The sequence below is a fragment of the Erythrolamprus reginae genome, chromosome Z (assembly GCF_031021105.1).
Source record: "Erythrolamprus reginae isolate rEryReg1 chromosome Z, rEryReg1.hap1, whole genome shotgun sequence".
NCBI lineage: Eukaryota > Metazoa > Chordata > Lepidosauria > Squamata > Dipsadidae > Erythrolamprus > Erythrolamprus reginae.
Window position 1 is genome coordinate 139,098,171 of NC_091963.1, and position 17,818 is coordinate 139,115,988.

Consider the following 17,818-nt stretch of genomic DNA (forward strand, 5'->3'; position numbering starts at 1 on the left):
TTACTTATCATTGTAGTTACAATGGCATTGCAAAAATGACTTATGATCGGTTTCCACCCTGAGGACTGTTGCAGCGTCCCTGTGGTCAGGTGATCAAAGTTTGGACAGCTTGCCAACTGATATGTATTTAGGACAGTTGCAGTGTCCTTCAGTCATGTGATTGCCATTTCTAATCTTCCCTGCTGCATTCTGACTAATGAAGTCAATGTGGGAAGCCAGATTTGTTTAGCAACTGCCAGATTCATTTACAAGGACAGCGAAAAAATATCATAAATGGGGCAAAACTCAAATTAACAACTTCTTTGCTTGGCAACAAAAAAATTTCATTGTAAATTGAGCAATACCTATATATATACAGACATACAAACACAGGTAGTCCTCAACTTACAATGGCTTGCTTAGTAATTAAAAAAAAGTAACATGAAAATTTTTCACACTTACGACTGTTGCAGCATCCTTATAGTCATGTGAGTTACATTTCGATGCTTTTCAACTAACTCACATTTATGATGGATGCGGTCTCCTGGAGTCATGTGATCCCCCTATTGTAACCTTCTGACAAGCAAAATCATTGGGGGAGACAGATTCATTTAACAACCCTATTACTAATTTAAGGATTGCAGCGATTTCCCCTCAACAAATGTGGTGGGAAAAGTCATAAATTGGGGGAAAACTCTTAACAAATTTCTCACTTAGCAACATAAATTTTGGGCTCAATTGCAGTCTTACATTGAGGATTTTCTGAATGTATACAAAATTTGGTACTAGGTAAGGAGACCACTCAGTCAGGAGTGGGTTCAGTGATGGGCTCCTATGGGTACAGTCAGGTACGCAGTACCGGTAGCAAAATTTGGAGTTCCACCCCAGAGCACCCAATTTGCACTGAAAGATGTTGAAACAAGATGCATAAGCCACGCCCACAGTGTGGTAGTAAAAATTTTGATAGCCCTTCACTGGGTGGGTTCCTCCCAATTGGTCTCAGATTGCCTGAATTGTTAGCAACCCGTTGGTGATGTGACAATGGCCTCACAGATCTGGTTCTGTCAGTGTCAGTCCGTGCATGCCACCATCTATTTTTCTGAATTTTCATTGTATTTTCCTGTGCTTGGATGGCTTCTCCTCATCCTCTGCTTGGAAAAAAGCCCTCCCGTCTGTCCCCAGGTTAATACTGATCTTTATTTCTTCACCTGAAGCACAGCTGTGTTATGGGCTGAATCCTCATTCTGAGCATGTGCAGAAGTGGAATTGCCTTGGAAGCGGAGTAAAGACGCTGAGACATATTGTGGATTAAATAAGGGTCATTTGATTAAATTAACATAAATTTAAATAAATTTAAATATGTAAATTTAGATATTTAAATTCAAACATAACTAAGGACCTGCAGAGGCCAAAACTAACGGGGCGGAAATTCCTACCAGAAACTTCCTTGGCAACATTGGGCAAAACTCCTTGCTGAACCAGGTGAAGGTACCACCTTCACCTGGATCCAAGCCACGCCCCTTGTGGGAGGAGTTCACCCTCCAATCCCTGTGGGAAATTGGATCCGGTGGGAAATTGGATCTCGTGTGGGAGGAGTTCACCCTCCAATCCCTGTGGGAAATTGGATCTGGTGATTCCCATGGACATCCTCTCTCCAATCCCCGACGTTGCTCAAACCTCTAGTTCCTGGAGAGAGGCGGTCCATCACCCTTTAAGGATGCCCAAAGGAGCATGCGCAGTCGCTTCTAATTGCCCATTTCCGCCCCTAACCAAAGGGAGGCCTATACTGACATCTAAGTGCGCCGCACCCCCCTAACCAATCCAGTACGCACCGTCAGTGTGGAATAGGCGAAAAAACCCTTTGATGTTGTTCTTGGATTGTTGAAAAACAACAGATCAATTTTCTGCCAGACTTACTGGAAGGTCAGTTAATATGAGCAGATCAATGGGAGGAACATTGGCAATGAATTGGTTGGCTTAGAGGTAAATAAACAGAGTCTCTTGAAGCCAACCTCCTGTGATAAGTTTGTCATTGGGAAGATACTGCTTATGTTGATCTATGAGTGCAATGTCCTTTTTATTACTTGAGCTTAAAGGAGCATGAGAGTGCTGTTGGACATAGGAGCTTCCTAAGAGTGGTACAATTTTCTTTACCACTGAGAAGAAAATTACATTAGTGGCTGTCATGCACCTGGCTACATAGTCCAACAAATCTGCCAAAACAAGACTTTACAAGTGGTGTGACACAAATACCTCTGGAATGAAGATCACAAAATTCATAATTACTTTAGAAAACACCATGTAAGAGGGTCACTGATAAAAGATTGACTGGATATAATAAAATGTTATACCCAATTCCCCAAATGGTTATCTCTGATGGAAGCAGTAATGGACAGCAAAAAATTTTACTGCCACACTGTGGGTGAGACTTATTTTGTGGGTGTGGCTTAATGGTCATGTGACTGGGTAGGAGTGGCTTGTTGACCATGTGATCGGGTGGGAGTTGCTTGAACTATCATCATCATTCAAATGAACTGTTGTCTTTGACTTATAACCTTCATGTTTCCTTCCTGGGTTGCACCCCCCTGCCTCAGGCTTGGTAGCTAGGTGAATGGGTGCTGCCAGAAGCATAAATGCTGCCAGTGTCACTTCTACTCATTGAGGGAAAGATCTCATATAATGGTTTCTGGGAGGATAAGATCATGTGCAACTTGGATGTTTTTTAGATTGAGTGATTTTTTGTAGAATATGGCTACACCATCTCCTCTGCGGGATTTACGGTCAGACCAAAGGACAAGGTAGTTACTTGATGTGATGATGGAGTCAGGATAGGAATTATTTAGCCATGTTTCACAGACAAAGATCAAATCAAATAAGTTGGCGTCTAGAAGGAGGAGGAATTCAGATAACTTGTTAATTATACTTCTTGCATTGATTAGTTTACATTTGAGATTGAGTTTGGGTTCTGGGTTGAAGTTGGACTGAGTAGAGTTGAATTTAAATTGGAATGGATTGAGGTTGGATTGAACTGAGGAAGTAAGAAAGAATCTAAGAAAGAATATAATATAATATCTAAGAAAGAATAGAAAAGAAGATATAGGAATGAAAGAATATAAGAAGAGATATAGGAATAGAAGAAAGGTATAGGAGATATAGGAGAGCAATAGGACAGGAGACAGAAGGCACTCTAGTGACTTGTACTCGCCCCTTAGGAATCTGGATAGGTCAACCGTGGATAATTCAAGGGTAAAGTGTTGGGGGTTTGGGGATGACACTATGGAGTCCGGTAATGAGTTCCACGCTTCGACAACTCGGTTACTGAAGTCATATTTTTTACAGTCAAGTTTGGAACGGTTAATATTAAATTTAAATCTGTTGTGTGCTCTTGTGTTGTGGTTGAAGCTGAAGTAGTCGCCGACAGGCAGGACGTTGCAGCATATGATCTTCTGGGCAATACTTAGACCTTGTTTAAGGTGTCTTAGTTCTAAGCTTTCTAGGCCCAGGATTTATATTATTTGTACGCCGTCCTGAGTCACTTTGAGAAGGGCAGCATAGAAATCTAATAAATAAATAAATAAAAATATCTATATTTTGTATTTGTATTTTGTATGTAGGTTTGTTTTGAACTCAATAAAAATTATTTTTTTTAAAAAAATGACCATTCTCATTGATACCACTAAGAATCCAGAGTTCTTTTAAAAGTGATCTGTAAATTATAACTTTAATTAATTTAATTTTACAATTTTAAATAAATTAGCATTTAAATTAAGTCCCAATTTGTTTCCTTTCTGGTCTCAACTACTTTTGGCACATTGGTCTATATAGCACACACCATTTTTCAGCCACATAGAAGATTCAGATTTTTGGAATACAGTCTCCATTAATATCCACTCAGATCCACGCTCACCTTAGAAGATCAGTTTATTCTTCTAAAATAAGGAATTGTAAATTTTAAAAAGGAGACATTCCACGTAGAAGCTAAAGTCCATGGAGAAAGGGGAGGATCTGATATGAGGTACCTGGACATGCCTTCATAAAAGTCTCTTGTGCAGTGATAAAAGCTCAAGAGGCTTTATTCCAATGCTTCTATTCTGAAATGAAACACATTTTAGGGTATAAATAGCTCTATGAATGAAAGTGATCAGAAGACATCCAAACTTTCATTTCTCCTCTAACTAAGAGCTCTACACATTGACAATTTTTTTCACCCAGAGGGTAAGTATGAAACCACTTTGATCTGCATTGTTCTAAGGCTGCTTTCCTGATAGAACTGACCCTGTGTTACCCAGGAGGAACAGTTTACCAATGGCTAATTTCTTCTGTCTGTGTGGATCTGTTTTCTTATCCTTCCCATCTCTTATGTGTATGTATTTATATTCAGGGAAGTGCTTCTTCTGCTGTGGGATCACTGATCAAGAAGGGAAAGGGATGGAGAACTTTGATTAACAGAATAACAGAGTTGGGAGGAACCTTTGAGGTCTTCTAGTCCAACTCCCCGCTCAAGCAGGAAACCCTATATCATTTCAGAAAAATGGTTGTCCAATTCCTCATTCACATCCCAAGTCATCATCCAGCTGTCTTTTCTAGAAAAAAAACACACTAGATTTTATAATTCTAAAGAAAGGAAGATTAGCTTGAAAATGTAATAGTTAAAAATCTTGTAGTTTTTCAGATACCAGAATGGATGACATCCAACGCCCGGATACTCATCCAAAGCTGCTACATTTTTCACATTCTCTCAATTGCTTTAAAACTGCAGGATACTCTCAAAACTAGAAAACGAAAAACAAGATGAGCTTCCTATAAAAAATCTGTTCGAATCTTGGGCATAAAATAGAATCTATTTGTAATGCACTGGGTTTTATGCTTCAGCGGAAAATACAATCAAAATCTGGATACTGTACTATCAAAACATTACTAACAACTTACTTTCAGTTTAGGGGTAATCTGTAGTATTTCATTATGTCTTTCTATGGACCTGAGTCTGAGTGGGAAGATTTACTAAGGGCAATGTCTTCTGTATTTTATGCATTTACTCTCTTCTCTTAAGAATTGAGTTATAGTTGGATTGGCACCATAAGTTCCTGTGACAGCACATTTCATGATCTTGCTGGGAATACCCTACTGGATATATGAAGGACTAACTCAGAAGTTTTAACCTTCCAGCAATAGCTGAAAACATTGAGGATTCATGAACGGATATACTGACTATTGAATGCAAGACAAAGGGGTTTATTGACATTTTCTGAGAAGTGTCAGTGAAGGAGAAGGTAATAAAAATATCTGATTGGTTGTTTCCAGGATGGATTTCCATTACCGCTGCTACTGGTGCACTGCACATGCAGCTTACTTCTCTTCCATGCGCTCAAGCATGTCCCAGAATGTTTTTGCTCCTGCGCATGAGCCAGAAGCAAAAATGCGCTGAAATCTTGCAAGGGGATGCACACACGCATCAGCTTTCAGCACCTTTTTTGTTTTGTTTTGTATTTATCTGTCCTTCAGACATGTGATTACCATTTCTAATCTTCCCAGCTGGGTTCTGACAAACAAAGTCAATGGGGGAAGCCAGATTTCCTAAACGACTGCAGGATTCATTTAACGACTGCAAAAAATTAGCAAAATCTCGCATGTGCTTGCATCCCCTCATAAAATTTTGCTTCTGTGCAAGTGCATGAAGCAAAAATATGCTGCAACGTGCACACACACAAGAGAAATGGTGCACACAGCACACCATGCACTACCAATGCGCTATCTTCTACCGTACCAATAAGAATCCACTACTGGTTGTCTCTATATTGGTGGCAGTCCTTATTTCTGCTCTTACTATGGCACACAATAACCAAACAGGTGTATGTAACCTGTGGTCACCCAATTCATTTTGAACAAATCCTATTCGAAACAGAGAACATTTTTTAGCATGGGGGAACTGTGAAACATAAATTTTCTTCTATTTTGCATTGTCCATTTGCTTGAAACTATACTTGCAATGTATCTGAAATGAAACTTTTTTTAAAAAAACCTGTTTTTAACTGATCTGGACTTGTAGTTTTGAAGCCCAAGAGCTTTGGGCTTCCCATTTGCAACCCCTTCTTCCTTTTCTCTCTATATACTCTGGAGTTTGCAAAACTGCCGTCCTTTTTCCTATCCTCCCAAACTTTTCAGAATGACTCATGGGGTCACGGAGGTGGCAGCAGTGATACAGAATTACAATATATTAATATACCTGCCGATTCTCTTAGTGAGCAGAATTCGTTCTTTGTATACAGACTAGATTTGGCTCCGATTGTTACCTGTATACTTTCTTTCCTTTCTCTTACACATCATTTGGAGAGCGGCAGCATATAAATCCAATTAATAAACAAATAAATTAATAAATTTATGTAGACCATATTATGACATTGGCAATAATTCTGGCTTTAAACATAGTATGTTATTAATAGATCATTAGAGAGCCATTTTGGTGTACAGATTAACGTACCTGGCTAGAAACTAGAAAACCAGTGAGTTCTAATCCGACTTTAGCCATGCAAGTTCTTTCTGTGACCATGAGCCAGCCTCTCTCTCAAATTTTGGATTCAGCCTGGGGAGATTCAGGACCCCATCACTCCAAATTTCACTTTCATATAGGACATCACCAAGGACCCGGTGTGGGTTCTGGATCCTTTTGCTGCTGGTTTGCTGTCGGGTCATGCCAGCCACTTATGTGCACCGCAACAATAAAAAAATTACTTCTGTACATGCGGAGAAGCAAAATCCAAGATGGTGGCACCATAGTTCCTTCTAAGCTGAGCAGTGAGCAATCGCTCACTTAAAAATCATCATCAACTCAGAGTTTTCCAAACCTGCCCAGAAGCCGAGAGGGAAATTTTATTATTATTTCTGTGTCGCCCAGTCCCGAAGGGACTGCCGCTCAGACACTATACTTTTCCGCCCACCCCAAAAAAAAATTTAGAGAGAACACTGGGTGGCACCTGGTTCTGAAGGATTTATTAAAAATTATGCTTAGAGTTTCGGCTAAGGTAGAAGAGAGCTTTTTTAAGAAGTAAGCACATAGACCATCGGGTCCAATTGATAGAGATGGTTTTAAGTTGTGTAATGACTTTTTAACATTTTGTTCTGTAAAATCGATCTGTATTAGATCATTTATTGAGATGTGACTAGGAAATGATGGACAAGATCCATTACTGTTAACAGGCTGAGCTGAAGAATTTAAAGGTTTCATCATTGTAATCTTTATCATTTGGTCCTTTAGGGGGGGGGGGGATCTGGAGTCTTTGAGTTTGTTGTTTACAAAATTATAGAATGCACGAGTGGACTTTGTACATAGAAGGTTTTCTTCTTGATTGATTATGTATACAGTAGTCCCTCACCTATCGCTGGTGTTACGTTCCAGACCCGGCCGCGATAGGTGAAATCCGCAATGTGGAATTTATCGACTGATAGTACTTATATAAGTATTTATATTGTAATTGTTTGGTAAGTTTTCATTGTTTTAAGTGTTCATAAACCCTTCCCACACAGTATTTATTTTAGATACAGTATTTAAATACAGTATTTACAATTTTAGATTTTTTTTTTTTAAACTGCCGATCGAGTTCGGCGGGCTGTTTAAATCTGCCGATCGACTTCCTCAGAAACCCGCGATGAAGTGAAGCCACAGTAGGTGAAGTGCGGTATAGTGAGGGACTACTGTATATGTAAGAAAACCAAATGGATGGGACCATCTCTGCTTCCCAGAAGCTCCCGAGAATTTTCTTTCTGGCAGGAGGGAGGAGAGACTTCTACCAAAATGGGGAGGGGAAACCCCTCAACATTGGGAAATACACATGGAACACTTCTGTGGTCCTGTGGCCCTTCTAATCTGAATTCATTACAGCCAGCAACCATATTACACATAGTCAACCGTTTTAAAGCTGCAAACAAACATGACAGTTCATAGTCCACAGTTCAAAAACATTCTTCAAAATATGAAATTGCTTAATAGAAATAGATAGATAGATAGATAGATAGATAGATAGATAGATAGATAGATAGATAGATAATAAATAGATTGACAGACAGAAAGCTAGATATGGATAGATAGATATGGAGATAGATGATGATGATGATGAAGATAGAGAGATAGATAGAGAATAGATGGATAGATAGATAGATAGATAGATAGATAGATAGATAGATAGATAGATAGATAGATAGATAGATAGATAGATAGTGTTCTGCCGGTATGTTTCAACCGCCTGTAATTACAGGGTAATTAGTCCAGGAAGACACATACTAAAAAGACACACACAATAAAAGGAAAAACCAAACGTTTTTATAAACAGAAAAACAGAAACAGTTCCCTTTTTAAATGTTAAAGGGATTTTCTGGTACACACAAGGCACAGGTTAAATGCAATCCAATTGCTCACCCAATAACTGGGAAATTGGGTCTAATTCTAAAGTCCAGAGAGTCCACACAGCAAAAAACCACAATCTTGATGAAACAATGAATCAGATAAACTGCCATGAGGCTAAAACACCAGGCTGCACTTTTATCTGTAGCACTAATTACAGCAGCCCCACCCAACTACAGGTGGCCTCATTTTCTCTTGTAATAATCCTTCAGTTGTTGTCTCCTATGCATCACTCTATGCATGCATGGATGTGTCATTAATTCATGTTCAGAATCCAGGGATGATACAGATGATTGATCTCTTCCTGGGCTGTCTGCCAAACTCCCCTCTTCCCTGTCATTCACGCTTCCTTGGTCAGAGTAGACAGATTCTACTGGAAGCAAAACACGCCTGCGGCATGTGGATGTCTTCCCCACATCCACCTCCACATTGCTTGGGGCAGGAGCTGGGCCAACAGATAGATAGATAGATAGATAGATAGATAGATAGATAGATAGATAGATAGATAGATAGATAGATAGATAGATAGATAGATAGATAGATAGTTGATATACAGACAAGTAGACATAAGACACTCTAAGAAAAGCATCTCCCAAATTGGTTTTCTGCTCTGGTCTATCCGGTGGAGCTGACAACATTTTTCCTCATTCCCTTCCTTACTTATCATTGTAGTTACAATGGCATTGCAAAAATGACTTATGATCGGTTTCCACCCTGAGGACTGTTGCAGCGTCCCTGTGGTCAGGTGATCAAAGTTTGGACAGCTTGCCAACTGATATGTATTTAGGACAGTTGCAGTGTCCTTCAGTCATGTGATTGCCATTTCTAATCTTCCCTGCTGCATTCTGACTAATGAAGTCAATGTGGGAAGCCAGATTTGTTTAGCAACTGCCAGATTCATTTACAAGGACAGCGAAAAAATATCATAAATGGGGCAAAACTCAAATTAACAACTTCTTTGCTTGGCAACAAAAAAATTTCATTGTAAATTGAGCAATACCTATATATATACAGACATACAAACACAGGTAGTCCTCAACTTACAATGGCTTGCTTAGTAATTAAAAAAAAGTAACATGAAAATTTTTCACACTTACGACTGTTGCAGCATCCTTATAGTCATGTGAGTTACATTTCGATGCTTTTCAACTAACTCACATTTATGATGGATGCGGTCTCCTGGAGTCATGTGATCCCCCTATTGTAACCTTCTGACAAGCAAAATCATTGGGGGAGACAGATTCATTTAACAACCCTATTACTAATTTAAGGATTGCAGCGATTTCCCCTCAACAAATGTGGTGGGAAAAGTCATAAATTGGGGGAAAACTCTTAACAAATTTCTCACTTAGCAACATAAATTTTGGGCTCAATTGCAGTCTTACATTGAGGATTTTCTGAATGTATACAAAATTTGGTACTAGGTAAGGAGACCACTCAGTCAGGAGTGGGTTCAGTGATGGGCTCCTATGGGTACAGTCAGGTACGCAGTACCGGTAGCAAAATTTGGAGTTCCACCCCAGAGCACCCAATTTGCACTGAAAGATGTTGAAACAAGATGCATAAGCCACGCCCACAGTGTGGTAGTAAAAATTTTGATAGCCCTTCACTGGGTGGGTTCCTCCCAATTGGTCTCAGATTGCCTGAATTGTTAGCAACCCGTTGGTGATGTGACAATGGCCTCACAGATCTGGTTCTGTCAGTGTCAGTCCGTGCATGCCACCATCTATTTTTCTGAATTTTCATTGTATTTTCCTGTGCTTGGATGGCTTCTCCTCATCCTCTGCTTGGAAAAAAGCCCTCCCGTCTGTCCCCAGGTTAATACTGATCTTTATTTCTTCACCTGAAGCACAGCTGTGTTATGGGCTGAATCCTCATTCTGAGCATGTGCAGAAGTGGAATTGCCTTGGAAGCGGAGTAAAGACGCTGAGACATATTGTGGATTAAATAAGGGTCATTTGATTAAATTAACATAAATTTAAATAAATTTAAATATGTAAATTTAGATATTTAAATTCAAACATAACTAAGGACCTGCAGAGGCCAAAACTAACGGGGCGGAAATTCCTACCAGAAACTTCCTTGGCAACATTGGGCAAAACTCCTTGCTGAACCAGGTGAAGGTACCACCTTCACCTGGATCCAAGCCACGCCCCTTGTGGGAGGAGTTCACCCTCCAATCCCTGTGGGAAATTGGATCCGGTGGGAAATTGGATCTCGTGTGGGAGGAGTTCACCCTCCAATCCCTGTGGGAAATTGGATCTGGTGATTCCCATGGACATCCTCTCTCCAATCCCCGACGTTGCTCAAACCTCTAGTTCCTGGAGAGAGGCGGTCCATCACCCTTTAAGGATGCCCAAAGGAGCATGCGCAGTCGCTTCTAATTGCCCATTTCCGCCCCTAACCAAAGGGAGGCCTATACTGACATCTAAGTGCGCCGCACCCCCCTAACCAATCCAGTACGCACCGTCAGTGTGGAATAGGCGAAAAAACGGCCACCTCTAAAGGGGAGGCCACAAAAAATTCCTATTCGGCCCTGAGGCGACCTCCTTAGGACACACTGTTGATTGCGGAGGGTGGGCGGGTGTTCGCTTCAGCACCAGCAAGAACCAAGGAGGAGGTCCTATTCGGATTGCCCTTAAATAGGGCGATCTAGGACCTCCTCCTATGACCAGCAGGTGGCGCGCCACCCTGGCGCGCTGCCAAAAGCCGAATTTCCAGGTTCCAAAGAACCCGGAAATTCATAGCTCTAAAGAGCTGCCGGCAGCGTCTCCCTTTCTCCAGGGCAATTTCGGCCAGCGGTTTAAGCCGCCGGTCTTGCATTTGCATGAAGGGACACACACATCAGTGGAGCAACTGAGGGTGTGCGAAATCTCAGAATGCAAAGCAGTGGTGAAAGTAAATGGAATTTACCCCTGAACTCATTGTACAAACCACATGGCCCCCAGCTCAATTTCACATTTGTTCACTACCTGAGAAGTTTTAATGTTGGATGAGGAAGTCAGAAGATCACTTAGAACAAAATTTATTTGATTTATTTGATTTGTCAAGAGAAGTATATAATCATAGACTGTATTAATATAATAAAGTAGAAATTAGTGATAAAAAGGATAATACGACAGAAGGACAGGCACGGTAGGCACAATATTGCGCTTATGCATGCCCATAACAGTCCTCTTAGAAAAAGGGGAAGGGTCAACTGTAGATAAGTTAAGATTGAAGATTTTGGGGTTAGGGGAAGAAACAACAGAGTTAGGTAGTGAGTTCCAGGCATTGATCACTTTGTTGCTGAAGTCCTATTCTACAGTTTAGATTGGAGCGATTAACACGGTTAACACGTTTTCTGCAGTCTAGTTGGAGCTATTATTATGTGCTCTTGTCTTGTTGTTGTTGAAGATGAAGTAGTAACTAACAGGAATGACATTATGGTGTATGATTTTATGAACAACAGTTAAATCGGTTTGGAGGTGACATAGTTGTGAATTGTCTAATCATAGTATTTGAAGTTTGGAGGTAATTCCAGAGGAGGAGTAAAGGACTCTTCTTCTGAAGTATTTCTGGACTCTCTAAATTATACAAATGTCAGTTGTGCAATGTGGGTTGCTTACAGGTGAGCTATATTCAACTATTGTATTCAGGTATTCCCCAACCTTTCCTTATGGCCGAGAGGTGGAAGGGAGGGAGGAAAGAGGGAATTGTTTTGTGTGAGGGGCAGGTATGTGCATATGTGCAAGCACCAGTTGCTCCTAGGAGTGGGGATGAGTGCCAGCAAGTACCATTCAGAAGCCCGGTTGTGAATAGGCCATGGATTGGTAGTGGGCTGTAGCCCATATGGGGACCCATAATTTTCTTCTACTTCTGATTTTTGCAGATTCCTGGAGTCTCCCACCATGCTTGCCTCCAAGATATCCTGCTTTCAGGTGGTCTCTTTGGCCTTTCTTTTGGGGGCTCTGCTGGTCATGCCCAGCCAAGGGCAAACCTGGGCTGCATTCAAGAATAAGCACATTGACAGCCAGAACCAATATCCACCTACCAACCCCAGATTATATTGTGAAAATATGATGCGGGCTCGAAGATTGACCAATCGTTTTTGCAAACCCCGCAACACTTTTATCAATGCCCCTGACCAAACTGTCCAAACACTCTGCCAACACATCAAGGGTCCATCTGGAATTACCAGTGTCTCTAATTTCAATTTGGTTGATTGCTTTCATACTGGTGGCACTCCTCCCCGTTCCTGCAACTATCGGGGAAATGTGTTGCGAGCACACATTTATATAACCTGTGATAATTATGTACCCGTTCACTTCAATCAAGTTGTACCATAAGCAAAGAAGTGAAATTCTCCTCCTGACTCCTGAAGAAAGCCCTGTAACAGTGAACCAAGAATTCAGCTCTGTTTTGCTTTATCTCTTCAATCATATCGAGCATGCTTTTGAAACGAAACACCTTCTAATAAAAAGTCTCTCTTTAAATAGATCTGGACCCAGTAGTTTTGAGGCCAACAGCTTTGGGATCTGACTATCCATGGCCTCCTTCCTTCCTCCTTCTCTGTAAGGTCCATAGTTAGCAATGCACCTGCCCTTATCCACATCTCAATTCATTTCAACTTGGTGGATTTTGTGCATACTGTTGGCTCTCCACCTCAATCCTGCACTTATCAAGGAAATGTGCAGACGACTCATTTGTATATCCTGTGACAATTATGTTCCAATTCATTTCATTCATATTGTATGAAAAGCAGAGAAATGAAATCTGTCTCCTGAAGAAGACCCTGGAAGCTTGGACCAAGAATTCAGCTCAACTTCACTTTACCTCTTCAATTACATCACTAATTTGAAATGAAATGTATGTTAACAAAAATTATCTCTTTAAATAGATCTGGACATGTAGTTTTGAGACCAGTTGCCTTGCCTTCCCATGTGCATGGCTTCCTTCCTTTATTCTCTATGGAGATCATTGTTAGCAACTCATCTGTCCTTTTTTCCCATTGCCTCCAGTTTCTCAGAATTAATCTGATGCTAAACCTGAATCTTGTTAGTATTAGAAATATAAATCTGTCTGCTTATTTGCATAATAAACTGCTTTCTTCTCAATACATGGTATTGTTGTGGCTGATTATTCAGTGCCCTTTCTTCTCTGTTCATTGAGTAACATTTAGATCCCAGGTTACTTCCTGCCAGTTTTCAGATAGTGGGGTGAGATGGAGTGGAATGGAATGGAATGGAACAGAACAGAACAAAATAGAATAGGACCAAGTTGGAAAGGACCTTGGATGTCTTCTAGTCCAATCCCACTCCCCACTTAGGCAGGAAACCCCATACCATTTCAAATTGATTGTCCAATCTCTTCTTAAAAACGTACAATGTTGGAGCATTCACAACTTCTGGAGACAAGATGTTCTACTGATTAATTGTTCTAACTGTGAGGACATTTCTTTTTAGTTCCAGGTTGCTTGTCCCCTTGATGAATTTCCACCTATTACTTCTTGTTCTACCTCGGGTGCTTTGGAGAATAGTTTCATTCCCTCTTTTTTTTTGTCATACAAGTATAGAATTATAGTTTGTATTAACATAACAAAGTAGAAAATAGTGATAAAAAGGATAATAGGACAGAAGGCACAAATGTGTACTTATAAACACCCCTAACAGACCTCTTAGAAAAGGGGAGAGGTCAATAGTAGATAATTTAAGGTTGAAGATTTTGGTATTAGGGGAAGAAACAACAGAGTCAGATAGGGAGCTGTTGCCGAAGTCATATTTTCTGCAATCTAGTTTGGAACGATTAACATTAACATCTATGACATGTGGGAACTGATGGGACAATGGCACAAGGTACAAGGATATGTGGTCAGTAGAATTCGAGACCAAGCTACAAGGAATACATTGGAATCACTTTATAATATGTAAATATATTGCTCTTGAGTTAAAATGGTATATACAAAAAGTGCCCCAATTTTGGTGGAGGGGTATGAAGGTTGTCTGGTGGCGGGAGTAATAACTGAGCACTTCTCACACAATCTCACACTACTTACCAGAGCTTACAAAACTTTTGCCAGACACATCCTCGAATACAGCTTATCTGTTTGGAACCCATATCGCATCTCAGACATTAACACCCTTGAAAATGTCCAAAGATACTTCACCAAAAGAGCCCTTCACTCCTCCACTCGAAATAGAATACCCTATGAGACTAGACTTTCAATCCTGGGCCTAGAAAGTTTCGAACTAAGACGCCTTAAACAAGATCTAAGTATTCCCCACAAAATCATATGCTGCAATGTCCTGCCTGTCAGCGACTACTTCAGCTTCAACCACAACAATACAAGAGCACACAACAGATTTAAACTTAATATTAAGTGCTCCAAACTTGACTGTAAAAAATATGACTTCAGTAACCGAGTTGTCGAAGTGTGGAACTCATTACCGGACTCCATAGTGTCATTCCCAAACCCTCAGCACCCTTAGATTATCTACGGTTGACCTATCCAGATTCCTAAGAGGTCAGTAAGGGGCGAGTACAAGTGCACTAGAGTGCCTTCTGTCCCCTGTCCTATTGCTCTCCTATATCACTTGTTATATGTATTTTTTAAAAGATTAACATTTGGTTGTATCTATTACATCCTCTTGCCTTGATGTTTTGAAGAAGAAGTAGTAACTAACAGGAAGGACGTTATGGTGTGATTTTAGGAAGAACAGTTAAAGCAATCTTGAGGCGGTGTAGTTATAAATTGTTTAATCATAATATTTGAAGTTTGGAGGAATAAGGTAGTTTTTTTCGAGAAGAGGAGTGAAGGACTCTTCTTGTGAAGTATTTCTGGACTCTCTCAATTGTATTAATGTCGGTTATGCAATGTGGGTTCCTTACAGATGAGCTGTATTCAAGTATTGGTATTCAAATATTGTATTCAAGTATTCCCCAATCTTTCCTTAGTGGCCCGGATATGGAGGGAGGGAGGGAGGAAAGAGGGAATGGTTTTGTGTGAGGGGCAGGTATGTGCATAAGTGCAAGTACCAGTTGCTCAGAGGATTGGGGTTGAGTGCCATCCAGTACCATCCAGTCTCTCACGCAGCTCAGTTGTGAATAGGCCGCAGATCGGCAGTGGGCTGTGACCCATGACTTGCTTTTTCTTCTTCTGATCTTTGCAGATTCCTGGAGTCTCCCACCATGCTTGCCTCCAAGATATCCTGCTTGCTGGTTGTCTCTTTGGCCTTTCTTTTGGGGGCTCTGCTGGTCATGCCCAGCCAAGGGCAAACCTGGGCAGACTTCCAGCGGAAACACATAGACTATAGTCAATACCCCCCTACCAACCCCAGGTTATATTGTGAAAACATGATGCGGGCTCGAGGCATGACCAATCCTTTTTGCAAACCCCACAACACTTTTATCAATGCCCCTGTCTACACTGTCGAAAGAGTCTGCCAATACATCAAGGGTCCCTCTGCCACTACCAGTGTCTTTAATTTCAATTTGGTTGATTGCTGGAATACTGGAGGTTTGCCTCCCTGTTCCTGCAACTATCAAGCACTTGTGTTGTCAGCACGCATTCGTGTAACCTGTGATGATTATGTGCCTGTGCACTTCAGTCAAATTGTACCACAAGCAAAGAAGTGAAAGTCTCCTCCTAATTCCTGAAAAAAATCTGCAGCTGTGAAACAAGAATTCAGCTCCGTTTTGCTTTATCTCTTCAATCATATCAAGCATGCTTTTGAAAGGAAATACTTTCTAATAAAAAATCTCTGTTTAAATAGATCTGGACCCAGTAGTTTTGAGGCCAACAGCTTTGGGATCTGACTATGCATGGCCTCCTTCCTTCCTCCTACTCTGCAAGGTCCATAGTTAGCAATGCACCTGCCCTTATCTACATCACATTGCATGTCAACTTGGATGATTATGTGCTTACTGTTGGCTCTCCGTCTCGGTCCTACAGTTATCAAGGAACTGTGCTGATGGCTCTTTTGTGGCAATTATGTGCCCATTCATTTCATTCAAATTGTATAAGAAGCAGAGAAATGAAACCTGTCTCCTAAAGAAGACCCTGAAAGTTTGGACCAAGAATTCAGCTCAACTTCCCTTTACTTCTTCAATTACATCAAAAATTTGAAGTGAAATGTATGTTAGCAAAAATTGTCCCTTTAAATAGATCTGGACGTGTAGTTTTGAGACCAGTTGCCCTGGCTTCCTTCCTTTCTTCTCTGTGGAGATCACTGTTAGCAACTCATCTGCCTTTTTCTCCCATTGCCTCCAGTTTCTCAGAATTAATCTGATGCTAAGCCTGAATCTTATTAGTAGTAGAGATATAAATCTGTATGCATATTTGCATAATAAACTGCTTTCTTCGCAATGCATAGTATTGTTGTGGCTGATTATTTAGTGCCCTTTCTTCTCTGTTCACTGAGTAGATCCCAGGTTACTTCCTGTCAGTTTTCAGATAATGGGATGGGTTGGGGTGGAATGGAATGGAACACAATGAAACAGAACAGAATAGAATAGGATAGAGTTGGAAAGGACCTTGGAGGTCTTCTAGTCCAACCCCCATCCCTGCTTAGGTTGGACCAAGCCCTTCCCTGCTTAAGTTGTCCAAGCCCTTCTTTAAAGCATGTAATGTTGGAGCATTCACAGCTTCTGGAGAAAAACATTCCACTGATTAATTGTTCTAACTGTCAGGAAATTTCTTTTTAGTTTTTCTCCTTGATGAATTTCCACCTATTAATTCTTATACTTTCCTCAGGTGCTTTGGAGAATAGTTTGATTTCCTACTCTTTGTGGCAACCCCTGAGATATTGGAAGACTGCTATCATGGCACTCCTAGTCCTTTTCATTAATATCTCTCTCTCTCTCTCTCTCTCTCTCTCTCTCTCTCTCTCTCATTCTCTCTGTTCTGCCTGATGGGGCTCAGGCAGTAATTAAGGAAAGGCAGGAAAGAAGGTCAGACACACACAGGCAGTGATAAACAGCAAAAATGTATTAAACACAAAAGGAAACACTAAACAAAATGTCCTTATTCTTCAGGAGTAAAATACAGTTCTAGGCGAAAGTTCAGATAGATACAAAGTGCATGCGAAGCAAAAAGGCAACCAAGTTCACATAGCAGAAAAGTTCCAGGAGTTCTCCAAATTCATGAGGCACGATAGAAGCAGTGATTCACAGGTTTCCCAATGCCCACTTGCCTGACAATGCTGGGTTGAATCCAAACGCACAGAGCAAAGATCTCAAAGCAGAGAACAGCAAAGTCACCCAAACCACACAGATAAACGTCCACTGTTTGCCTCTGCCTCCGTTCCCTTTTGTAACTGTAGCCCTCATTATGGGGACCACACCCAACCCTCAGTCTGTGAACCACACCCAAACACAGGTGACACCATAATCACCGTTGATAATCCCTTAATTGATCCCTATGTTGCATTGCTCTACTGCTACGCATATTGATTATCTGTTCGGCAT

The 17,818-nt window shown here is 40.7% G+C and overlaps 1 protein-coding gene and 1 long non-coding RNA gene across 2 annotated transcripts; both read left to right on the plus strand.

The window, feature by feature from the left end:
- The first annotated feature begins 3,781 nt into the window (after positions 1 to 3,781).
- LOC139153579 (uncharacterized) lies at positions 3,782 to 13,472 on the plus strand. Its single transcript, XR_011556853.1, has 2 exons — positions 3,782 to 4,194; positions 12,246 to 13,472. It is a non-coding gene; the product is annotated as an uncharacterized lncRNA (long non-coding RNA).
- A 706-nt stretch (positions 13,473 to 14,178) lies between these two features.
- On the plus strand, positions 14,179 to 15,988 carry LOC139154154 (ribonuclease pancreatic-like). The gene is made up of 2 exons (XM_070728587.1): positions 14,179 to 14,279; positions 15,523 to 15,988. The coding sequence occupies exons 1-2, from the start codon at positions 14,179 to 14,181 to the stop codon at positions 15,986 to 15,988; spliced, it is 567 nt and encodes a 188-aa protein (XP_070584688.1).
- Positions 15,989 to 17,818: the final 1,830 nt, after the last annotated feature.

What these genes read in the sequence shown, in the direction of transcription:
- LOC139154154 (XM_070728587.1), top strand. Translation starts at nt 14,179, where the DNA reads ATGTGGGAACTGATGGGACAATGGCACAAGGTACAAGGATATGTGGTC. An exon ending in TTGGAATCACTTTATAATAT is followed by an intron (nt 14,280 to 15,522) that starts GTAAATATATTG and finishes TGATCTTTGCAG; the next exon opens with ATTCCTGGAGTCTCCCACCA.